At 35.4% G+C, this 27,405-nt stretch overlaps 1 protein-coding gene across 1 annotated transcript; it reads left to right on the top strand.

Annotated features, from left to right (window-relative positions):
• On the top strand, positions 1 to 25,739 carry LOC147066120 (endothelin-converting enzyme 2-like). The gene is made up of 15 exons (XM_085956095.1): positions 1 to 234; positions 960 to 1,163; positions 3,364 to 3,543; positions 7,609 to 7,761; positions 14,958 to 15,384; positions 17,382 to 17,483; positions 18,126 to 18,565; positions 19,521 to 19,607; positions 20,639 to 20,766; positions 21,436 to 21,802; positions 22,649 to 22,758; positions 23,063 to 23,127; positions 24,205 to 24,422; positions 24,948 to 25,085; positions 25,192 to 25,739. The coding sequence occupies exons 1-15, from the start codon at positions 76 to 78 to the stop codon at positions 25,435 to 25,437; spliced, it is 3,024 nt and encodes a 1,007-aa protein (XP_085812221.1). The 5' UTR covers positions 1 to 75; the 3' UTR covers positions 25,438 to 25,739.
• Positions 25,740 to 27,405: the final 1,666 nt, after the last annotated feature.

Below are 27,405 nucleotides of genomic sequence, written 5' to 3'. Positions count from 1 at the left end.
AGTTGTGAAGCTATTTTTGAGTGAGCTACATGCACTGTAGTTAATTGATTTATATATGTGATACACTTGTTAAAAATGGCAAAAGGCTCTTATGAGATATATAAACCGCAGGGTGCAAATGCGAATGATTCTACATGGAAATCATTCACGTGTACTCTATTAATATTTCTAATTATATGCCTCATCATTCTATTGGTATCCTGGCCGTGGAAATCACATCATGGGTCTAGTGAAGTAAGTACATCACAGAATAATTTATATATCATTAAAAGCATGTCGTAGAAAATTTAAAAACTTATTTCATGGTCAACTGCCATAATCATATTTTCATATTAGAGAAAAAATCATGCAATATCCTTTCCAGCAATATCAACAGATGGCACTGATTTAATATGTGGGAAAATACCATTTCCACCTATGTATGTTTTGATTGAATCCACTAATCGCTCAATCCAATACAATTTGAGAAAAACAGGGAGACTTAACCGAGCTACAGGATTCGAATAATTGCCCCGTGAAACGTCAAGATAATGGGACCAGGATTACTATAAGTTTCTGTAATAGTGGACCGATAGCAACTGAATGGCTGATAAAATATTTTAAATTATGTAATATTTTTAGTCATGAATTGATTCTCACTTGAAATAAAATATTCCGACAATTGCAATTTGTCACCCATCATAGAAATACTATATCGATAATATTCTAAGCAACTGTAATGCTAGAGACACATTAGGTACCATCACGTCACGTGAGCTCACATACATCATTCACGTGATGTGATCGTAATGTGTTTCTTTGGGTAAATCACCATTTCTTCTCCGATGCAGAGGCATAAATTATGTACATTCACAGTGTGTTTCTAATATTTAATGAAACAGTAAACATAAAAATACATGTATAATAATAATTGTTAGGTATAATCATTAAAAAAAATCATCTCTTTTTATATATAACAGGGTGATATTACGACAACTGACAAATTATACAAGGAAAATGACACAGATAAGGTGCTTTCTGCTCATCCAACGGATGAAAAATTTTCCAAGATAGTCCATACTACTACCACTAGAACTGCATTGGAAAACTCTGACGGAGATGATAGAGACAAGGAACACCATGGACATCATCAACGGCCTGACGAGGATGAAGAAACCACAACTGTTAGTAGGAAAACACCTTTTGCTTTTAATATATTTTTTATATACATAGGTACTCAGCAAATCATCCCCAGAGATTTATTTAAATTAGACATCCACGGTGGCCGCACGGCTTAAGCATTGGACTATAACGCCGTGGGTCCCAGGTTCGAATCCTGAGTCTGGCAAGTACACATTGTTTTTCAATTTGTGTGTGAGTCAGGGTGAGGACCTAATAGGTTGAGCAAGTGGCTGACATCCATTTCTCGTAAAAAACAAAATCTGTTAATACAAACCTCTACTCTGTGGAGGCCCATATAATCCTATTAGGATCGGACATGGTCGGAAAAAAATAATATATTCTCATTTAGTCACCTATTAATTTTTTTCATCATTTTATAATGGGAGAATTGGGTACATGAATATCTATAGATTATAGGAAATACAATCATCATTATTGAGAAGCTGCCAAACATTAATGTGTTAAAATTATGATTAAGAATTACATTTACTTGTATGTCCAAAATTCGGAAGATTTTAATTAAATATCCACAACCAGCGCTGTGCTGCCACTTGAAGATAACTAGTAAGGCCGTACATATCCCATTATGAGACTATTCAATCCCAGAATGGGATCCCTGCCCGATACATACATATCAGCATTTACACTTTAAATTGCTGTAGAATCAACCATAGTTTGTACCTCATTGTCATTAATTTCTTGTCTTTATACGCTGTGTTTCAGGAGTACGTTTAGTAAACATTGCCTTATCATTTATTCTAAGTATGTAAACAAGGTTCTTGGCAATAGTTGCATCAGAAACTAATATAATATACAGTCGATGGGCGCACATCTCTCTGTAAGTCAGATGACCAGCGCGTAGTTATAACCTGACCCAATTTGGTGTTTGAAGTGTTAAGAATGCTGCGCATCTTCAGACAATATCGACTGCTTAATCTGTAAACCAGCTAACTCCATCGGGGCAAATTGTTCAGGAAGGAGAAAAAATATAATAATTTAACTATTGAATGGAATTTAAAAATTCCAAAAATACACTTGGAATTTTTTTTTACAAATAAGCTGCACTATGAATTAATACACTATTTTAGATTCCCTTTTATACATAAAGAAAATTTATACAAAAAGTGGAGTTGTTCCATTTACGATATTTGAAATTTGGCACCTGTAGTTGGATGTTTTGTGTGAAGAACGATAACGCATTTATTTATAGATTTAAGAGTTTTAAATTTTGTGTGAGCATAGAAAACATGATTTATGACAAAATGCCATCAAAATCTCATTTTTCGTTAAAAGTACAGTTGGCTGGTTTGCAGATTAAGTAGTCGATATGTTGATGTGTTTGATTATGGTTGTAATGGAAGTGCAATTGCTACTTGCAGAGAATACCTTTGATAGATTCTTAACCGCAGAGTATCAAATTCAAGAGAGTTCACAACAAACTGGGTGATATTGGTACTGTTCCTATTTGTCATATACATCTCTTCTGGCCGTGGAAATTAACAAAATGTTGATAAAACGGACCATTTCCGGGGATTCGAAGATTTATTCCTAAACATAGTCTTGCTAACAGTACACGAAAAATTTATATTATGTATTGACATTATAACCTACTAACATGATTTACTATTCCTCCAAACCATTGAGTTCAAAATAGAGATAAAGTTCAACTGACTTATTCTTACGCTGAGCTAATTCTTCTTTTGACCATGTCCGATTCTAATAGGATCATATGGGCCTCCACAGAGTAGAGGTTTGTATCAACAGATTTATTTTTATACGAGAAATGGATGTTAGCCACTTGTTCAACCTATTAGGTCCATAATCTGACTCAAAACACTAATTTAAAAACAATACATATGTGTATTTGACAGACCCATTATTCGAACATGGGACCCACAACATTATAAGCCGACACTTATGCCACTCCGCCATAGTGGGCGTGAATAATGAGGTGGCTTTAAACATTTGACTATTTACAATTTAATATATTATATGGAATCAGTATAATCAATTCAATATTCTCAAGTAACATGAGCCATAATTATTGTAATTTTGTCTTATTGAAGATGAAAGTTTTATTAGTGGATGGCAGTAATAACCCAATTTTGTAACTAATGCATGTCTGTTGATCCGTCAAGCCAAAACACGGTTGAGTGATCCATATTGATTCTAAAACACACTTTTTATGAAATTCTTTTACAGCATATTGATGAAAATGTAGAAACCGAGATAGTTCGAGTGCTTAAATTTAGTAACGAAAAGAATTCTAAAATTATTCAATCAACCACGTTACCTCCAGATGTCACCACTGAACGAACACATCATAAATATCATTGGTCAGATAAGCATGCTGTAGAGAAGACTGATCCAGAGACAACTACCGTAAGTGAAATTAGTGCATCTTTATTCTAATAGTCATAACCATGGTATACATCTAACGGGTACAGGAAAACCTTGAGGTAAAAGAAATGTTGCCTCTGCATCAATGGATTTGGGGGTCAAAAGTTTGACAGGACTACGTAATTAACTATTTTTTATAAAAATATATTAAAACCATAAGGGGTATTTTGAAATGTTTATATTATATAATATTGTTTGTCATTCCAAATTCCACTTTTGATGTATATATTATTTCAATAGTCATGTTATACTCGTTGACAGAAGACTTTTAAAACAAATAAATGTAGGTAGCATTAATTGCTATCATTCGCATTACCATAGATAATAGCGACGCCCACAATGAACAAAGCAGTAACTCATTTTTGGTCATTTTTCAGGAGAGCAAAATGAAAGTTTAAAAAATTCTCATATCGAAATGCAAAGAAGAAAATATCTGGTAATAGGGTTAAAAGACGTTGTTAGTGCTTGCTGATAATCAAGACAGTATATTAATGTTTTATCTCTGTAAAGCAACTGGAAGTATACTTTTTTATGAGTTACGACTTGTCATACAACAGCATATTTCCAAAGAATAATGTTGTAACTCATATTACAACTTTTTCGTGAGATGATTTAAATTAAAAAAATAGTTTTTCATGGAATATTGTTGTAACTTACGGTATGAAATCGTTTTGTGTGTTTAGTTAGGCGGCTCTCATATCAAAACTTGCCTCGTTCGACGTGACCGAGTTCCGAGTTGTGCGAAACACTGTTGCACTTGACGAACGCGCACATCTACAAAGCGTCACTATCGACACTCATGTCTCGAAATGTCAAAATAATAAGTATGCTGGCCAGCGCCATTACGCAAATATGTCATCGGACGCTGAAACAGCCATTAATATGTATTGGTACCGCAGAATTTTAAGCAGAAGGCGAAAACATTGGTTTCATCCATCAATAATTAGGCATAATATCCATGCAAAGTGGATCATTTATCGCAGCAAAACTCATCAAGCACCCAGTGACCAGCGTGCGTGCACTGACATCTAGATTTAAAAATGGCTGCATCAAACGCTATCATGCTTATATTATATATTGCTTTGGTTCATTTCAATCACACAATATGGTTTTTCGTTTGTTTTTGCACATCTGACTAGAGTAATACCCCATTGTTGCGGCACATATATAATTTGATTTCTTTTTCTCTTTTCAATAAGGGCATGCATTGAATCCCCTTCGTTTTGTGTATGGCCAACCTCCATATGTATATGAGTACATACAGAAGAAAACTACTCTATTTTTGTTCTGGCCACTGCAATTATCAGAATGGAGTAATTGAAGTTACTATTTTCTTACAGATTAAAATGAAAAAAAATAATAATTACAACCTTTTTCGAGTTCATATCTCTGCAACTAGTATACATAGAGATACAACGTTAATACAGGCAGAAAGAGTATTCTTTTCTTAGTATGCGTGATGTCATAACTCAAAACAGCCAAAAAGTGAGTTACTGCTTTGTTCGTTGGGGGTGTCGAGATGTGTATATATTATATAATATAGATTCATTAGTTCCATCCAAGAGGATGCTCCCTATAATTGGTATCATCTATTGGCGTGACTATGAATTTTGGCTATGTGAGCCCCAGAACCCGAAAAAGTATTCATAATTATAAAAACGAAATTGTGACAAAAATAAATAAAAGTCGATATTTCAAGTCAGATGCAGTTTATTGCAATGATAATAATATTGACATTATGAATAACGGGGGTATAATTATTTAATAATACTAATCGTAATGCACTCCCACCATTGGTGATAATTATTTGTCAGCACTTCCTGTGAGATTGATGACTTCATTAATTTCCTATGTGTAGCTTCATTATAAATTTTCATCGCTTGATGTTATCTGCGCAGTGAAAAACCCAACGATCGACAACATATTATTGATGTAGATTCTGAAACAATAATTTTAAAATCATCATCATCATCAGCCTGAATCTATCCACTGCTGGATGAAGGCCTCTCCAAGCTGATTCCACTTCTCTCGGTCCTGTGCATTGCGTTGCCACGTATTTCCGCAAAACTTTGCTCATAGTGTCCATCTGAATGACAAAATTTAGTATTTGAGACTAATACATGTCAGAATTAAATTCATATTGAAAATAATTTAATTTTGTATGCTCAATTATCAACAATTTTCATAACAGTGGCAGTTTTAGACGAGTGGCGGCCTGTGGCCCAAACAGGATTGGAGGCTTCCTAATAAAACTTTTCCCATATCATAACCTGCCATTGAGTTTTAAAAAAACATAATATTATAGTTATGTTCTACTATATTTTTTACAATTGGTTTGTGCTTTTCAGCTTCTACACCAGGGTTTCCCAAACTATGTTCCGCGGAACACCAGTGTTCCGCCGAACCTGAGTAGGTTTTTCGCGACAATTTGGAAAGGTTTTATACACTGCAATACATTTAAAGATCTTCTACCAAGTAGAAGTAAAATAAGTAAAACTAAGATAAGTAAAGAAACTAGTAAGGACGATTCCTGGGTTCGGAATCCATTTTCCGTGACAGCTAAACCAGTAGGCTTAAGGGCGGACGTGCTCAGCGTGGGTCAAAATGGAGCTTTTTTTCTAATTTCAAAGCATGATCCTGGACATATCTTAAACGTTGTAGATAATCTATTTGTATTTTTGTTTCACATCAGAGTCACTTATTAAACCAATTAGATTTTCATAGTCAATTGCGCTTAAGGGGGTACATGCTCGGCGTAGGTCAAAATGGAACTTTTATTGCATTTTCAAAGCATGATCCTGGACATACCTTAAACGTTGTAGATAATCTATTTATATAATTTTGAAGCCTTGTTATCCTTTATATTTATTTTAAACATTTGATGACTGCAAAAAGTATTTTTATTACATAAAATAGTGTTCTTTTAAACCTCTCGCTCTAATGTTTTAAAATATAGTCATATTTCAGTACATGAATGTGCAGCGGTGTTAAGATTTTTTATATTTATTAATTTTTAAACGCATTTATAAAACCATTAGTATAATTTATGATGAGATAATTTTTGTAAAATATTTACGATAAAAAATTATATTGATAATCTCTGTGATCCCAAATTTGACAAGAATTAGGCATTTTATTATTCAAAAAATGGACAAGATTAACACATTTAAAGATAATTCTAAAGATATTAATTATAAGCTATGTCTTTGACCATTCAAGTGTGATAAACATTCTATGAATAATGATTGCTTTATAATAATTATTGACCTAAGAATAAGGTAGTGTTTTTTTGAAATACGCCATTTCTTTTGTCATTCCCCAGTGCTTTAGCTACAACATACGGCCGTAGCCATAAATTGACAAACTAAAATTGAAGTAGAGAGTAAGATCATGTTAACGCGCGTGTTTGAACATGTACCTAACCGAATTTTTTTATTATTTTTTTATTTTATTATTAACGGTAGTACAAAGTACATGAACAGGCTCGATGCCACACCAGATATTAGAATTCAACTTGCCAATATTGTGCGTGATATCAAGAAGATATGCAATTCAAGGACTCAACATCATCGAATTCATTAAGTGCTTTGTTTATTCATATTTTTATGTTTATATTATATTGTAGTTTTATATTTTAAAATAATTACTAAATATGTGTGTTTTAATAATATTTTTTTTTTTAATTTTTACTAGTAGGAATTACCAAAAAATAAGCCAAGTGTTCCGTTAAAATTACCGGGTTTGCAAAGTGTTCCATTGCAGAAAAAGTTTGGGAAACCCTGTTCTACACTATTGATAGTGTAGTGTAAATCAGTTGGAATGCCACATTAAGTTTGCCTAATTAATAACCTAATAAGGCAAAATTCAAGAAACTTCAATATCTGTACTTTAAAATGTATATTATTTTGTCAAAATCTATAATATGAACTATCTTTTAAAAATATAAATTTTATAATTCATATTTACCCAAAATCGATTTGCATAATTTTATATATTTATATATATACAATATTGTCTATGTGGTTCATTTTATGAATATTTGTTTAGGAGGATGATGGAAGTGGTTTTGAAACATCTACTGATATTGTGGATAGCTCTGGATATCCTGTGAGGCCTTCAAAATCTGAAAATAAAGACAGTGATTCCACTACTACAAGCAATCAAAACTGGCACAAGTATACCCATAAATTGATAAAAAATGTAAGTATTATTGTCAATCTTTCTTTTGTAACCGAAAATCGTTCTTGATCATTATAAAACACTATTGATGGGAAGATGGGATTCTATCAATTATTATTTAATGTATTTTAGCCAAAAATAATGATTGATGAATCATCATCAGCCGGGGTCAATCCACTGCTGGATGAAGGCCTCCCTAAGCTTTCTCCAACTCTCTCGGTCCTGTGTCGTTCGCTGCCACGTATTTCTGCCGAACTTTACCAGTTCGTCAATCCAGCGGCTTTTAGGGCGACCCTGTGGCCGTTTCGTGCCCCTTGGGTACCACTGGATGACGGCATTTGTCCAGCGGCCGTCCTTTCGGCGAGCAATGTGCCCCGCCCATTTCCATTTCAGTTGTTTGGCAACGTCTATTACATCGCGTACTCTTGTCTGCTTCCTAACCCATTCGTTTCTCTTACGGTCCTTTCGCATGATGACCAACATACACCTCTCCATGCCTCGCTGTGTGACTCTTAGCCTTTGGACATCTCTCGTGTTGAGGGTCCACGTCTCGCAGCCATACGTGAGCACGGGTAGCACACATTGGTTGAACACCCTACGCTTAAGACATAATGGTAGGTCACTCTTGTAGATACTATTCAGACGTCTGAAAGTACTCCATCCCAGCTTTGTTCTTCGAGCAATTTCATCGTGCATGCTTCCGTCTATGGACACCTGCTGTCCGAGATATACGTAGCTGCTGACTTGCTCGAGTTGGGTGCCAGAAATACAGATAATCGCAGGGTCCGAAAAACAGTTCCTCATCACTTTTGTCTTTGAGACATTTATCTTTAGACCGACCGTTTGACTGACATCCGCGAGTTCTTGCATTCTACCTTGGAGGTCTTTCGGGTCTTGTGAGAGTATAACAATATCATCTGCAAAGCGCAGGTGACTGAGGTGTTCTCCATTTATTGGAACACCTTTTTCCTCCCAATCAAGTTTCCTAAATAAGTCCTCAAGAGTAGCGGTGAATAGTTTAGGTGAAATGGTATCACCTTGCCGGACACCTTTGTTAATGGGGAATTTACACGACCGTTTGTGGAGTTTCACGCATGCTGTGGCATCACTGTATATACTGTTCAATATGTTTATGTAGCGTCTGGAAATTCCTTGGTTGCTAAGGGCATCTATAATTGAGAATTTTTTGATGGAATCAAACGCCTTTTCATAGTCTATAAAACCAAGATATAATGGCAGTTTGTATTCCTGGTAGCGCTCTATGATTTCCCTGACGACCTGTATATGATCCATAGTACTGTAGCCTCTTCTGAATCCGGCTTGCTCTCTTGGTTGGTTCTCGTCTAGAACTGTTTTGAGACGGTTTGAGAGTATTTTCGTGAAAACCTTATACAGAATTGGCAGTAGACTAATTGGTCGATAGTTTTTCAGATCTTCAGTGTCTCCTTTCTTATGGAGAATAATAATGGAGGCATTTTACCATGACTCTGGGATGTTCTCTTCGTGCAGACAAGACGTGAACAGACGTGTGAGCACTTCGCTCACCGTCCTCCCGGCCCGTTTGAGAACATCGATAGTCAGCCCATCTTCTCCCGGGGCTTTCCCACTCTTCATGCACATTATAGCATATTCCACCTCTGTGGTAGTAACCTCGGGAAGAGGATCTCCATATTCTCCGTTCACCGGAGGATCTGAATTGATGTCAGTGTCATCTTTGTATTGAGCACTGTAAAACTCTACAACAGTGTCCAGTAGATGATCCCAGTTACGCACTGATACCAGCTAAACCATGGCATCCTCAGAGGATCCAAGGCCATGAGGCCTGAATCATCATTGGGCTGATTCATGCAAACATGAACAGATCGACTGCGAGGCAAATTTCTAGCCCGTAAGCTTAGATGTATGAAAATTTATAGTCGCCCTTTTGCAAGTTCTACAAAATTTAATGAAATCATTCTAGCCCTTAATGTATGTAAAATCCTGCATTTTCTTTATTCCTACATTAATTCTAGAAGCAAGCAAAGTAAAACCTAGCGTCATTATAAATTTTATACTTATTCAATTTTAAACATACAAGCAAGCTGTAATTTAGTGCAGTAATGATAATCCCAGCAAATGCAGTCCCTTTCAAAGCATGTACCTGGAAAAGGTCTGCTTGAATATTTCTGTGGTTAGCAAAAATTCTCAGAAATATGACACCCAATGTACCTACCAGCCAGGTACATAGGGTGTAAAGGCTGTCCTTTTGTCATTTTTCAGTGACAGAATTTGTAGGTAATATTTTTAATTCTTGCCTGAGTTAACCTACTCCAAAAAGGTTGATTCTTTCGGTTTTCGAACTCTCGAGGGTGACGTCGGCCGGCGCCGTGCTCGCCGACGTCCCCGCCATTTTAAATTTTTTTTTTAAATATTATTTTTATATTTTTTTTTGTACGCTGTACTTTACTGTATTTATATTCCGAACAATAAACGCCCTGTTTTCGCCTGTACTTCCGCGTTGTCAATCAACACCAACATGTCCCCGAAAGAAGCAGACGATACCACCGTGACTTGACATGACATTACATCATTAGGGGGGAGTCAAGCGCTAATACCTACCCCCCCCCCCCCCTTTCGGAGGTGACATTTGGCCCCCCAAGGCGTGGGGCATACGCCTTCTGATCGTGATCGTCTACGATTAGGAGGTAGGCGGAATTTTTTTCGCCCGAATCCAAGCCCTGAGAAGCGATTGATTGACAACCGGAAGAGAGAGCAGCGTGTGGAATTGTTTGAAATAGTACAGCGTCCAGAGGCTCGACCTCTGGTGGCGCTCAACTTGCAAGCAAGCAGAATCATCAAGCCTTCAAGATGCCGCCTGTCATGGATCCGCCGCAGTTGGGAAACTATCGCCGGCCGACTCATCGCGCATCATCAGTAATCACGCACGAGGATGCTGCCGAATAACAGCACGCCAGACCATTTCAAAACCAAGGACTCTCGATGTTTCCCCGACCAGCTGTATCATCAGTCGACCCTGGCCCACGGACGGATACGTCGAGGAAGTTCCTGGCTCCAACTGTCTGCGAGCCTTGGAATCAGCCCTGGCCCAGACACTGGACACCGAAGTGCGTAGTTGACGCCACCGGCGCGTCATCTACCACACTTCGGAAGAACCAAGCAGCCTTCTTCAGCAGAGAAAAGCAGCCTCCAGCAGCAAAGCGAGCAGCCTAGCAGCATCCTCAACCAGCCGTAGCATAGCGTCATAGGTTAGGTAGTTTCAAATAGTGTTTGTGTTTGAATGTGGTGTAAAGTCAGTTTAAATATACAACATTTTAGCGTCAGTTTATACCTAGTAACCTAAGCCTGTGTAAAAAAAAAAAACTTTAGCCTGTGTAATTACGTGTTAGCATAGTTTTTTTTCATGTAAAATTGCCTGTCAGTGTGTGTAACTGGAGGCATGGCAAGCAAGCAATCAGAAAGTGGTCGCGTGGTATGCATCTGGGTGAAGTGTCGTTCGATCTTCGGACCGGCGTTAAGAGAGGCTGGGCGCGACGCCCTCCTCTCTCAGCATCCTTACGGTAGGTCCGGAAAACTGTGGAACCACTGACCGCGAGGCGTCAAAGTGCTGTATTCCCAGTTTGACCGGCCACCGACGGTTCGGAGGGGCTTCGATCCTTTAACGCAGGAGATGCAACCACCCACATATCAAGCGGCCGCTTTGTCCAGTTACACACGCTAAAAACTTTGTATCGTGGTCGATCTTAATCAGCCCAATTACGGTTCAGGGCCTTTCCCAGAGAGGTCGCTTGATACCAGCTAAACCATGGCATCCTCAGAGGATCCAAGGCCATGAGGCCTGAATCATCATTGGGCTGATTCATGCAAACATGAACAGATCGACTGCGAGGCAAATTTCTAGCCCGTAAGCTTAGATGTATGAAAATTTATAGTCGCCCTTTTGCAAGTTCTACAAAATTTAATGAAATCATTCTAGCCCTTAATGTATGTAAAATCCTGCATTTTCTTTATACCTACATTAATTCTAGAAGCAAGCAAAGTAAAACCTAGCGTCATTATAAATTTTATACTTATTCAATTTTAAACATACAAGCAAGCTGTAATTTAGTGCAGTAATGATAATCCCAGCAAATGCAGTCCCTTTCAAAGCATGTACCTGGAAAAGGTCTGCTTGAATATTTCTGTGGTTAGCAAAAATTCTCAGAAATATGACACCCAATGTACCTACCAGCCAGGTACATAGGGTGTAAAGGCTGTCCTTTTGTCATTTTTCAGTGACAGAATTTGTAGGTAATATTTTTAATTCTTGCCTGAGTTAACCTACTCCAAAAAGGTTGATTCTTTCGGTTTTCGAACTCTCGAGGGTGACGTCGGCCGGCGCCGTGCTCGCCGACGTCCCCGCCATTTTAATTTTTTTTTTAAAATATTATTTTTATATTTTTTTTTGTACGCTGTACTTTACTGTATTTATATTCCGAACAATAAACGCCCTGTTTTCGCCTGTACTTCCGCGTTGTCAATCAACACCAACATGTCCCCGAAAGAAGCAGACGATACCACCGTGACTTGACATGACATTACATCATTAGGGGGGAGTCAAGCGCTAATACCTACCCCCCCCCCCTTTCGGAGGTGACAGCACGATACTTCCATCTTGCGCTTTTAGTGTCGTGATCTGCCGTCTTCCTATTGACAGATGCTGCTTGTTCTTATGTTAGCTCCTTCCTGACGCAACAATTGATTCTACAAGGTTCATATTGAACTTACGAAGATCTTCTCGTATGTTTTTACGTAGAGTTTTGCACAGCGTGGAGTACTCAAGATCATTTGCAACTTGTTGCTCGCTTTTCGTACTCCTACGCAGCTTCATAAGATCCAACGTTTCCTTTGAAAGTTTGCTTACTCGTTCAACCACAGCAGCAACTGTCTCTTCCGAAGATTCTACAATGAATTTTGTTATTGCCTCGGTGTTTTGTAGGGAGATGTGGTCATTTTCAGCCTGGAAAGCCGCTAGCTTGTTCTCCAGCTCTTGTTGGAATTCGACTCTGCTTCTCAAGCCTCTGCGGACTCTGGGCTTCTGCATCAGTTTGGATCTCTCACGTTTGATGTTAAATCGTACTTTACACCTTACCATTCGGTGGTCGCTGCCAGTATTAAATCTGTTAATGACTGTGCAGTCTAGAAAAATATCCTTCTTGTCGGTGAGGATGTAGTCGATTTCGCTGGTTCGTTTTGCTGGGCTTCGCCATGTCCATTTTCGGGAAGGCTTCTTTTTGAAGAATGAGTTCATGATGTAGAGATTGTGGTTTTCCGCAAACTCCACTAACATGTCTGCTCGGCCATCCCTGGTGCCATGTCCGAAGTGCCCGACCGCTACATCATCCTGGTGTTGGGTTCCGATTTATGCATTAAAGTCCCCCATGATGATAGTGAAGTGACATTTCCGTTTATTTTTCAACGTACTGATTTCTTCATATAGCTCCTCCACTTCTTCATCAGGTGAGTTTTGAGTGGGTGCATAAACTTGCAAAAGCAGAATCTGGTATCTTTTGCTGAGCTGAAGTGTTAAACTTGCAACTCTATCTGAGGAGAAATCAAATTCAACTATGCGATCTTTCCAGAGTCTGTGGATTAAAAATTCCGGTCTTAGTCCCATTATAACAGAGTAAATGTCCGCTGTTTCATGAATAGGTTTATTAAATTAGTTCCCCTGATACCCCACTAGAAGATCTATTCCAACTACATAGCTCTCTAACAACCAATACATAACACCGTTTCATTATATTTCTGAGATCCGCGATAACCCCCAGTGCGATAAGGATATATACTGTATATAAAACGGTTATCTGGTGTTATCTAAAAGGTAAATCTTTATGTTAGTAGTATGTACCTACGTTTCGCCCAAAGATTGAATTCGTCATGCTTCGGGTGAGATCGATCATACGACAGTACGATGACGCACTTGCGCAGTGTGTTATCACTAACCTCACAATAAATAACAGTTCGAGTGGTTATCTAATTAACACACTCGGCGGAACTACTGTTAAAAATGTTATCTTTGTCATTTCATAGAATACTTCATATCATTTTATCACAATCTTGGAGTTAAATGTTATGTTAGAATAGACCTGCTAGTTACATTACACATACCTATATCACGATATGCAGTAAAATAATTGGCTTGATAGTTGAACATTTAAAAATATTTCATTGGTTCCATAGAACCGATTATTATTCTTGGAATAACTCTGAAGAAAAAATTCAGCTTAAAATAATGAAAACACATTTTATTTTATTGTGGTTTTGTATACAAATTTTATTATCTTTAATATTCTATTGTGGTCAATGGGTTTTTATCTAAGAACATGTAAGTTATCTAAACACATTGTTTGCTATCTATACTATTTGCAACCACAATAACCTAATATTATGGAATATTATTATATACTAGTTTTGACCTCAGTTCAGCGTGTAAGTGATCCCGCATTCTAATCCTATTTGGATCCATCTTTTCTACTGACACTTTTATTTGGATCTAATGCATAAGAACGATGACCATCTCTCACCCCTATTTTCGGGTGTGTATTCATTGGTAGTGTCAGCCATATTATGCTCCGGTTAGGAATAGAAGAAAAAATGAAAAAAACACTTGTGTCATATTGGCCAAACAAAGAAAACACGGTCCAGTTAATTCTTTTCTTATAGAAGTAACTGAAAAACCTCCGAAACATACATACAAACAACAGAAAAAATTCTAGGAAAAGGTTAGACCAAGTGGGACTTGAACTCATGTTTTTCACTTTCCGGGTCAGTGCTTTGGCCTCTTAGCTATCGATCCGTCTATGATTCATGCGAATTATTTCTTATATTTACATTTGAGACAGATTTAAAGGTTGAAAAAAATGGACCCACAGCTAGATTTAATTTTGCAGTCAATTTGAATTACTAAAAATGCTACAAATTTTTTATTATATTATGTTTAATTTAAATTTTTTTTAAACTTTCATAGTTATTGAAACATTTTAATTTATAAATCTATTTTTAAAAATGTAGGTATATTTGTAAAATTCTAAGAAATATCTAGAAATTAAAAGAAAATTACCTATGGCAAATAGCTAATTGATGCCGATTGTCCAGAATCACTTGGTCAACAGTCTGTCTCCAATGCGTTAAAAAAAATTATTGTAAAACAAATCATGTATTGCATTGTAATGTTTTAGGAGGATGACCAAAACTATGAAACATCTAGTTTGGATAATACATCATCTGACACGTATACTGCAACTGAACAAACAACACCGACTGAAGAAATCAAATTAACTAATGAAAATAAAAACACATATGACTCAAGCAGCAGAAAGAGTATCATATCTAATGATCACATTTTTACAACTACTGAAAAAACCTCTCACATATACTTAGATGGAATATACGAAAATCACACAGCAATAGAATGTGAAATCCCCTTGAAAGAAAAAGAGACTTGTAACAATACTGGATGCAAAGTTATTTCCAGCAAAATGCTTTCTTTGATGAATGGTGAAGTTGATCCATGCAACGACTTTTATAAGCACACATGTGATGGTATTAACCAACCGTATCTAGCCGAAGATGATCTATCTCTTGACGTTTCGAAACGAATTATTAGTGAGTATTTCTATCATCATAATACTATTTTAGTTGTGTACCTAACTACAGCCTTACCATTATTATCATGTTTGCGGACGTCATTGCCGAGATCTGTAAAACTATGGATCTACTTGCACTTTCAGATATACTAAAACTAGACTAGACTCATACGACTAGACTGCGAATAAAACTGCAAGAGACAGACGCTGTCCGTTAACCAACCATATACCACCTTCTACGACCTACGCGCATGTACCATGATTCACATATAGTGTCATGGCGAATAAGCTACATTTCCATCCAGCAGATGTAATTCATGAACGCTTTTTAAATACGAGTGTGTTAGAGCGTTATCCGTGAACGCGTTCTAGGAGATATTTTATTGTTTGCGACTCGAATAACCTAGTCAATCAGAACAGGACATGAAACGTAATTGATGCGAAGACTTACATTCGTATTTAAGTGACATTTCCCATGACTATTCCGAACCCTGCTAAAGTTGCAGTAAAATCGCAGCCGAGAAATGATGGTTTTAGAGTATCTCAATTATTCACCAATTTTATAATACATTATGAAACCATTATGCTTTTTCAACATTATTATTTTTACCTTATCACTGCCAGCCAATTTTTACTAGGTGGACACTTGTAGGCCAGCTATTTTCGAAATAAAATAAATCCTTTAAAAAATATGAAATAGGAACGGAATGATAAATATTTGTGAAAACTTAGCAACACATGTTTATCAAGTTTATCGTGAATATTTTCACACTAAAATGATAAAGATTGTTTAGAAAATATACACAGAATGTTTATTCAGAAGTTATGACGTTTATAAGAACCCGTGAATATATTTGTCCGTGGCCTGATGCGACATATATGCTTTGGCGAGTTAATTCGTCCATGGCACGGATCAGGTTAAAAAAGGAAAGTGGATATCATACTAGTGTTTTTTTTTATATACAAAGGCTTTTAAACAATAATTATTGTCTCATTACAATTATATACTCTTAAATTTAATAAATATTGTCATGAAAAAGTTCTAAAAATCATAGGTAGTATAGTGAAAAAAAACCATGATAGGGGTAGGCGGTAGAATTGTAAAATAATGGTTTAAAAAATAAAGTGTTTTGTTAATTGTAGGTATGATATTTCAGTTATTTATGTTGTCAAATAGTCAGGGTTATAAATCTTCAGAACGATCGTAAGACAATTAATTTTCAAAACAAATTGAATGTTTGCAAATCCAAGTCGTGACGGAACAGACAGAAGGATTCACATCGACATTAATTAGGTGTCTGTCTACCTTACTAATATTTGAAGGGAAGAAGATATGTAATTAACAATGAAATTATAACTAGAAACATTACAATCACGTCAAAAGTGTGCAAAGTTGTTTACTTGGTATTTAAATATATCAGAATGACACTGAAGTCGATTCACGCATATCACACACACCGCCAACCTCTCGCGCAATAGAACAATTTTTTTTATTTTCTGAAAACTTACACATTTTTGAGTCACGTGATTTTACGGATCTTTGATTTTAGTAATTAAAACTCTAACAGGTAATTGACACAATGTTTTTGTAAGTTATCAGCTTTTATTATTGAATATTATGATGATTCTAGCATATGAGCTCACGTGATGTGTTTATAATGTGCATACAATCTGGAGTTGCATTAAAACCAATTGATTATGTCCATGCCACTGCTACTAATGTTTTATTTACGGCTAAGTATATTTAAGTAATATAAGTATAATATGTAAGTATATTTATTTTAAGATAAATAAAATAATATTAGAAATAAAGAATTTGTTCTGCAAGATTTGGATTCATTTAGAATGACTTAAATAATTGCCAACAAGAGCGCAGGTTCCCCACCCCATGACTAGGATATGAGCAAATAATTAGGTCCCTCATCAATGAACGCACACATACAAAATGTCTTTTGATCACGGTAAAATTATTGGTACAGATCATATTATTCCAATCTCTTTTGTTATAAATTACAGGGTCATTGAACAAGCAGCCCAAGGGTGAAGGCTACATAAATCAATTCAGAAAATTCTTGACATCTTGCGAATCTTATGATTATACCAAAGTCAACGATTCAGGTAAACAAGAAAAATTAAAAAAAACAATAATCATTTCTACATTATTACAATTCAATCTTATTTTAAATACAGTGGAACCCCGATCTACCGTTCTCACATAAATCGTTTTGCCGCACGGATCGTTCATTTTTGAAAGTCCCGCCAAACACCCATAAGAACAATGTTAAATAATCCCGCATTAACCGTTCCCCGATTTATCGTTTTCCTCGATCTATCATCTAAATATTATGGTCCCGTCACAAATATTATCCCGATTGACCGTTATTGTTGAATATTTTTTATTTCGCTTTCGTAGAATTATTTATGAGACTTACAATTACAGACCTTTCAGTCGCGTCGCTTTGTTTGCACAGGTCAGTCGACGCTCAGGCTTGCCTCGCATCTCGCATCACGAATTTTTATAAGTGGCAACTAAAATGTCCCCCATAAAGAAAACTAGAACTCTAGCTGAGAAACTGAAAATAATTCAAGGCATCGAAAAAATCCAGGAGAAAAACGAGTTTTTTTATTTTATTTTTTTGTATATCCCGCATTTAATGTTTTTTTTCTAGGGTCCCTTGAAAATCGTAGAATCGGGGTTTCACTGTAGTATGTTACATCTATTGTTATACCTAGTGTTTCAATTGTTGATTTTCTTTTCAGTAAGAAATATCATAGATTCTGTCGGAAAGTTCTATGGCAAAACGGACACAGACCAAATTCCAAGTATCAGCTTTTTACTCACAGAGATGCTGAACAATAATTTTCCCGCACTATTCGATATCACGGTGAATGTGGACAAGATTAGCGGCAGACTTGGTCTAGTAGTAATGCCATTCTTGCATAAAAGTTCACTAAAATACGTGTTCGCAGAAAACTATTATGATAAGACATGCTTTGAAAGTACTGAATCCCATAAAGGGCCGTATGACTTAAATACAGCTTTTGAAAATTACAAAACATGTGAAGCAAATAAAACTTTGTATTTGGATACTGTGAAAGAGTCATTAGAGGCTCTTGGTGTATTCAGCGATAGCAACCTCGATGAAGACATACAGGAAATAATGTTATCTTTAGAAATATTGATAGATCTAATTAAAGAGGTTTGTAGTGAAAACAATTATCTTTTTCATTAGCTGTTTAATTACCTGTGCTCTTGCATAGATTTTATGTTTGTTTTAATGTGTAAAAAAAAAATATCTCCAACAAGTTTAAAAATGTGGGTAGGTAATCAAATTGGGTTTATAATGTTTAAATCATGCTTTATGGAGGAGTGTAATGAGTATAATAAGAGATCTCAAGTAACGGAATTATGAGGCGTTTCAAAAGAAAAATTATAGTCTACTTTTTGTCAGAGTTATCCCAGCAGTTGGCGTTTATCTATTATTCCAGCCAATTTCAATTGGAATCGCTTTAAAAATTAGAAATATCATTGATATTATTAACGATCAGAAAAAATAAAAATAGACATCAGAGCTGGGATACAAATATACATTTTCAGTTATAAAATATTTTTTGTCCTGGAAAATCTGTTTGATTATAAAGAAATCAAGTACCTACAACCTTGATTAAATTTATTAAAAAGCTTGCTAGTATTATTATAGATAATATCTTATTGTACTACATTTCATTTAAAAAAATATCTCAGTAAGTACCAAATTTAGGTTCAGTGAATGTTAATTAAAATGAACATGATAAACTATTTTAATAGATATAAATAACAGTTTTTATTTAACTGTAAGTGGATCTTTGAATATTAATAACATTTCTTATGATTTTCATATTAAGTTTTTTTTGATAAATTGTTTGTCTCATAGACGGTCACTAGATGTCACTGTTGCATTATCGCTTAAATAAGTTAAAGATGTAATTTATTATATTATTCACTATTGGAGTATTTATTTATGCAACCATTTGTGATTATGTACAGAAATGTTTGAAAATGGATATACATAATAATATAATACTACTATATGTAATAAAATTAAATCTCCATAGTTGAATTTCAATAATTATTTTTCAGTTACCTACATAAAATTATAAAACCTTTTTTGACAGGTAAGAACTATTCATGACGTTGGAAAAAATAAATTAAGCTCTCCATCTCGACTAATGAACAGTGTTCTATGTCGAAGAATACCACAGGTATTTATTTATCTTTCAAGTTTGAAATATTTAATGCACAATAACAATTTATATGGCAATCTTAAAGAAGAAGCTAGGACAATATTTATGCTGTCGTAGGTCCACAGATATACTAGTTACTTAGTTATATGATTAATTATATAGCAGGAAACTCAATATGAGTGGCTGGCAATGCATGGTTTGGCCGCGGCACCAGTTATATTCTTTTGCATGTATTAAATGGAATGTCACCCATACTCGACGCCATTCATCTCTGGTAGACACAAGAACGGAACAGACCAAATGCTTCCTTGAGAATAAAATCCTTTTGGCTCAAAATTCTGTAGGAGTTTTGGTGAATTCGTATTAAAAAATGAGCCAAACAAATTTTTGATTGAATATGTGAGTGAGTGTGGAAAAGGGTGTTAAATTTATCAAATTCCCTTCTCTTTTTAAATACCTCATGTACCCAAAATCTATGATTCCATTGCCGTCGTTCCCACTCTTCCGCCTCAGCACAAATTACAACAATATTAATATTATCGACTGAAGGTACTTGGAATTTTAATTTAAATTCTAATGGATTTATTGTGACCTTTGACTTAATAGGTGGGTGATCTACTTTATTGTATTGATTTGTTGTATAAGTTAGAGTTAATAGTATTCGGTGTCAGTGTTTATTTGTACACAGTGCCTGAAGATGCTGAAAGGCGAAACCCGGGTTGCAAAAACGACTCAAATAGAATAGTACAAAACTTAAATCCATTATAATACAAATTACAACCGTTACAACTAGCTCTTCTTCATTGCAACTGGTATTGGGGATTATTTCAAACATCTGTTAGTTTTGATTATTCAGGTGTTGTGCTGTGAGCTACAAATGGGTTTACTGCGAGCTGTGCTGTGCCACACCGTGCCATACCATGCGGTGACAGCCATTTTTAATGGGTTTCCTGCTTTATTCTATTCCAAGTAGAACTAACTGTCTATTTACATACATAGTAAACTTTTACATGTAGAAATGTTAGCCTCATTATAAATATTTTTTACAGATAAATTGGACTGATATTTTCAATAACATTACTGGAATAGAGTTAACCGAAAAGACATACATACAAATTTATCACGCTGATTATTTAGATGAACTCATCCGTTGTCTTGTTGAGAGGATAAAACCCAGGTAAAATTTGTAACACATACTTATATAATAAGATGATTATAATTCGGTGGGTATGAATTTAAGAGTAACGGGAAGATAATAGAAAGGGCTACATGCTACAGATGCCTCAAGAGAGTCAATCTGTTCTATGTTTTCTTCAAGTCAACAGGGTTACGGCGATCTGGAAGGTCAATTAATTAATAGCATTGATAGAGTGTATACGGTAGAGATATAGGATGCTGACATGATCTATAAATATGCAAGAAGACTGGTGTGTCATGTGGTGTCCATATCGTCTTTGAAACTAGAAAATTGTGCAACTCCAAAAACGCTACTTTACAGGAGAGACAAAAAACATTATGGTTTTTATATACAAATATAATATGGTTATGGAGTTAGATCAACCATGATTTAACAATGTTAAATTTTTTTTGGAATTACATAATTTGCAAGGCGGGCATATATTAACAACGGCCACCAGATGGTATTCAAAGTATATTTTCGATTAAAACCAAGTTATACATTTTTCTAGTTTCAACGACGATATGCTCTAACTTGGGGGTAGATATGAACTATGAAGAAGAATAAAATATAAATATTCATAAAATCAGTTGAATTTTATCGGAATTGTCTTGAAACTATGTACTGCAAAGAAGTTATTAATGAATTGACATTTATTTAATTTTCTAGAGAACTGAATAATGCACTGATGGCTATGTATGCGCATCAAATACACAGAGATTACGTTTTAGATCAAAAAATTAACTGTGATCGAAAGCCATACTGTCTGACCCTGTCTAACAAACTTATGGAAGACGTTAGCTCTAGCCTTTATTTGGACTCGTTCAAGATGACATCAATTAATGAATTTGACATACGTTCGTCAGAAATATTTACCGATCTTAAAAAAACGCTCACAACTGAAATTGTCAACTTTCTGGCTGATACGACGGATGAGAAAACTGCTCTAGAAAAACTGAATACATTAAATCTAATTAATATTGGAAAATATATGCCATGGCGCGACAGGAAATTTATCACCAATAGATTCGATGGAGTAAGTTGCACATCATTCCCATTGCCACTATGAACAATAGCAAGATTATCTATGGTTTATTGATTGTATAATTGATTATCATTCCTTATGAATTTGCTTTTATTCTATTGTATTTTTTTGTGTTCCTTATAATAGCACATATTTATTTTTTGAAGTAATTGTAATTTTAATACGATTTTCACAATTTTTTACCATCACTCCAAGACCTGTTCGTCCTTGTGAAATCTTCAATTGGAGTGACCAATTGAATATATTGTATAAATAAATGAAACTTGTCTTGAGATAATAATAATTAACTGAAGAAATATTTCTAAATATAAAAATAAAATAACTACCTACCTAATAATTAAGTATTTGTTATTTCTATATTTTATTGTCTTCATAAATTCTACCAATAATATTTAAAGATCTCCATCTAAGAATTCTGATTTGAATTTTAATACCTGCGAGTCTATTCTATGCACAAGGCGGCTATCGACGGCTAAAGTGATAAATATTATTACTTTATCATATTTATGTATTGTGGTATTATAATTGTTACAAGTTAGCTGTCTAAACTGTCTATCTCGCTCTAAAAGTTAACACAAACATGAGAGGGGCTGTTAAAACATAGTACTTTTTGACAGTTTAGACGGTTAACTTATTGTAACAATTAACAGCCCCAATACATAAATATGATAAACTACTGTCGATAGCCATCTCGTGTATAGAATGTAGAATAATAATATAGAATGCTGATGTAGATAACGATTTCTAATGCTATCCAAAAGTCTCCATGGTATCTACTATTTTAGACAGATTTTTATATAGAATGATAATAACCTTGATATTTTTTTTCATTCATAGGTTACATTAGATGAAGAGACCTTTGTTGAAAATGCTCATCAATTACAACTTCGCTACAGAAAGCATATGTACTCGACATATGGCAATGATCCTAAGCTTCCCGAAAACATGTACGTCGGAAAAAAAAACTGATCCATATCTTTAAAATATTTTTGACTAGATAGAGGAGTTACATTAATTTATTCTGACACTTCGGTGTTTTCAGGCATACGCGAGCCTTTGGCATTCCTCGGCTTTGGCGGATGAGTGGGGTGTGAAGAAATTAAAAAGTTTAAACAATCATTTTTTTCACTCTCCAATCACCCGTTGAAGCCAAGGATTTCTGAACACATGTGTAGTTACAAAAATACACCAAGACTAAGTAGCTCCTCTAATACGGAATTGTGTATTGACATAATGTTTTTGTGATTACAGATGGACAATTTTCAGTTTACCATATGACACTAAGATTAAAACAGTTCAGGAGTTAGACCTTATTGGTAAGTAATCAATAATAATTTACTAACTTTAGGTCTAATAAGTATTTGGTTTAAAAAATAAATGATAAATTTAAAAGATATTAAAATATATATTATGTAGGTATATTATATTATTATTTAGGTACATTAACAAGACTATGAGAAATTACACTAAGTCAATATGTAACTGAAAATTATTTATAAATATTATACATTATCACCGGCCTTCTTGCGCTCTTAGGCGGAGATAGCAGACCGTGATAATGTCATGGCCAAGAAGCGGGGGTGGGGGACAGAAACGCACGGTGTATTTTGTCAAGGCTGGTTTAGTTTTATCGTATTTGCGATTTGGCGGGCTGCAGACGTGGTGTCGCGGGCTGGGCTACTTGTTGCTTGGGCTGCAGACGTGGTGTCGCGGGCTTGGCTGCTGGGGCTTCGCATCAGAGGCGATGCTCGCTGTCCGGCGTTTGATGGGAGAGAGGATCGGGGCTTGCGGCTTGGCGTGCTGCCGATGTGGTCCTTTGTTTCCTGGAGATGCTTGAGAAGTCTGCCGACGCGGTCCTTTTGGCGGGAGATGTATCTTGAGATACACCTCCGAGCAGAGACGATGCTGGCTATCCGGCGGCCAATCGAAGAGAGAGGATCGGGGCTGGCAGCTTGGCTGGAGAATCTGGAGATGCTTCTTGTTCGGGGTCCGAGGCGAGAGAGAGATGCTGGCTGGTCGACGTCTGAGGCAAGAGAGAGATTTTCGCGCGCGTGCAACTGACAGATTCGCGGCGTCCTGTTTTTCGTTGCAATCGCGAACCTCCCTGTTTTACCTACGGATTCTAGTGGCGGCGCGAGCAGCCGTTTTCGGCAGACTGCGCCTGCATTTTGGCGGGAGCGCGAACGAATTTGAATTCGGATTTGAGGAGGCAGGCTCTGCTCGGGTTGCGAGAACCGCAAAGAGTGGACGTAGGCTGTGGTGTTCTGGGAAAGTTGATGGTTCGGTCCGCCCTTTGAGGTAGTCTCCTGTCGGAGACTTCCATCTGGTATCAACATGTTACATTATATAGGTATCTTTGCAAATAATATTTGATCAATAATTTATCATTTCAGTTTTACCACTAGGCGCAACCTCACGAAATACATTTCCTAAAGATATTCCGAGATATCTTTTGATGTCAGATTTTGGATTGAAGCTAGCCCAAGAGCTCATTATATATCTACAGTCATATGGCATCAAAATACTTGACCCAACATACAATCAAAATACACATATTCCCATCAGAGTCAATACTATGATAGATGGTGAACAGGAAACATTCAAAGTAGACGTAAGTATTTTCTTCTTCTGACAAGCATAACGCTCATCCTCTTGCTAATCATACATCATTTTAAGATATCTCAGGTAGTATGAAAATTGCATCCAGCATCTACTCACGAAACAATATAATTCCCATTATTTTAAAAATTTAGATGATCACAAAGACCGCATGTACCTACAGCATCCGTAAATACTACCGAAATATCAATACAGCTCTCGAGGATGGCGGCTATAAACAATACGTGGTTTATAACTGCCATGTTTCAATATGATAATGTACAGAATATTATTTTTTGTATGGCTACCAATTTAACCACACTAACAATGTTACAGAAACGCCATCACATACTGTAATAGGTACATGAAGTCCCTAAGCCTTACTCTAGTAATACGTATGCCATATAGTTACTCTTTATAACAATAATGTTTCTTTAACTTTGGTCTGATAGTGCAGATTTGAAATAATATGTAATTGTATTTATGTGAAATCTTATGAATTTAATATAATTACATAAACGTTTCTCCATGTTTTTAGTTAAGGTCTGACCATTTTCTTAAGGAAAGACTGCCAAACATAGCCGGAGCTAATCTTGCATATTTAACATACAAACGGTTTGCAGAAAACTCATCCACAGATTTGCCATTGGTATGGACAGATAAATCAATCTATGAGGTAATAATTAACTTTTTATAATATCTGATGACAAGTTATCATGAACTAGGTACTCGATAAATATTATTTCTTCCCGTGATTATGTTCATCTTTTATTTATTTTTAGTTATTCTTCATAAACATGGCCCAGCAATTCTGCACAAAGTCAAATCTGTTTGACGGCCGTGTTTCACTCTTCGAAGAGACAAAATTTCCGGGGATTATGAAGGTCAACAGCATCGCAATAAATTTAGACAAGTTCTCTGAGGTATTCAACTGCTCGGCGATTAATGAGATGCCAGCCGGAATCAAATTGCCACAGAACGTCGTCTCCGACTATGAGTATCCATACAATCCCAACGATTCCAAATGAAGTTACTTAGGGATGGAAAAACATGGCTCCTATACTTAGATGAAATCTAAATATGCTATTTATGCAATTACCAAAGCCATATAATAAAATAAAATATTACCAAAAGAGTGGGAAGTCAAATAACTCATGCGAATAAAGACAATATTTTTTGATAGGTATATAAATATATTTATTTAATCATTTCTCACCTACCATTAAAAACTCAGGTAGATATTTGATTGCTTAGATCCCGCCCCCCTCCTCATACAATGTATGTGGCCCCATCAATTAATTACCCATGAGGTTGTTTGATTGTACATATCTAATATTAATATGTCTGTATGAAAATAATATCATAGTTAATTCTAATACATTCTTAGTGACATTTATATTTCAGTAATTCTATTATTACTTTATATTATATAATATGTTTATTGGCGTTATGTTTTATAAAATGTCCTGTAAAAATCAATATTCTTAAAATATCACAATTGTAATTAAGTACATACTTACCTAAATAATTAATAATGACAACACTAATTTTAATTTTTCATGTTTATTTATTTAAGCTAGATTAATTATTATTATCTTGGTATTGCTTAGTATTAATAAAAAACTACATAAGTCCTAATGTGATGTTTTATTTCACACTCGATTTTTAGTAGGTACCTACTGAGACGTCTGGGGTTCCGGCAGCTAGCTCAGGTGTCCATCGAACCCCGGATTCACAAAAAAGTAAAACGATTGGAGTGGAAATAAAACAAGGTCTTTCGTGTTCGTAACGTGGTCTTGTCTTATATTTTTTTGATTTTTAGGTTCACAAATTTATATATTTTGTTTTTACAATCAGTTTCGCAGGTCCGTACCTGTTGGAAAAGGGACGCTTACTCCTTTTTTTATTCTTTTCAAATTCCTCGTACGAAAAGGACTCTCGTGATTGGCCAAATCTGGTCGCATGATCTTTTTGATTTGACGAATCACGAGGACCACCTCGGCGTAGGCGCGCGGAGATTTTACCGCTGCGAAATGTGCGGCAAAATTTATTATATTTGAATACTTATATTAAGTCTTAAAATTATTTCTTTCATCCATCATCATTTATACTTTAAAATCTATCTTAATTACACCTCCGCCCGGTAAGTGATTTTCACGCACCGGACGAAGGCCTTTACTCATAAATAAATTTTAACGTAGTTGAGCAGGGAACCAGATCAGGTGTTTTATTCAATTGTTTATCTCGAGATCAGGGTTGCGGTTCGGCCCGTCTTTTATTTAAAAATCAACAAAAGCCTGTTGATAACAGGTATGTGTCACTACCTTATAATGCATTTGAAATATTAGTTAAAGTTATCGATTTCCACTATGCATTATTTTGTATAATAGATTTGGGTACTCGGATTTTTCTTTGAAATCTACGTTTCCACAAAATAATACTAGTAAACATCTATGTAGGTATATAATATTAAATATAAACAGTGTTGGTATTTTTTAATAAATTTTAACTAGTTTTGATAGCACTGTGGTTAACTTTACAAAATCGTTTACATTTCCAAAAAAACGCTTGAAAATTGATAAGAAGCAGGAGGAAGTGGTCAAAATATTTCCATTGTCATTGATTTAAAAAAATGTATTTAAAATTTACAAAAAACATATGATTTAATATTAATAATATGGTTACCATTGATAACAGACACACATTTTCGATCAACTTGATGTTATTTGTAAATATCTACGTACTTACATATTTTTTTTCTGTAAGTGAAAAATACTCAGCCACAACATGTCATGGTGTATACTATCTGAGGTAGGTACCACCTAATCAAAATTTAATTAAAGGCTCAAAACCTTCCATTGCTTATTAAAATTATAAAATTACACATTCCCCGAGACGGCTCCAATATAAATCATAGTCATAACACCATTGTTTCTTGAATTAAGATATCATCAAATTCTAAGCAACCTAAGAACTGTATTTTTTAAACTGGTTAA

The sequence above is a fragment of the Rhyacophila brunnea genome, unplaced genomic scaffold (assembly GCF_057557595.1).
Source record: "Rhyacophila brunnea isolate RB1 unplaced genomic scaffold, BYU_Rbru_1.0 scaffold_5, whole genome shotgun sequence".
NCBI classification, from domain to species: domain Eukaryota; kingdom Metazoa; phylum Arthropoda; class Insecta; order Trichoptera; family Rhyacophilidae; genus Rhyacophila; species Rhyacophila brunnea.
The sequence above is the reverse complement of the archived record's forward strand: the minus strand, read 5'-3'. Positions and strand labels throughout refer to the sequence as shown.

What these genes read in the sequence shown, in the direction of transcription:
- LOC147066120 (XM_085956095.1), top strand. Translation starts at nt 76, where the DNA reads ATGGCAAAAGGCTCTTATGAGATATATAAACCGCAGGGTGCAAATGCG. An exon ending in CACATCATGGGTCTAGTGAA is followed by an intron (nt 235 to 959) that starts GTAAGTACATCA and finishes TATATATAACAG; the next exon opens with GGTGATATTACGACAACTGA. An exon ending in CTGATCCAGAGACAACTACC is followed by an intron (nt 3,544 to 7,608) that starts GTAAGTGAAATT and finishes ATATTTGTTTAG; the next exon opens with GAGGATGATGGAAGTGGTTT.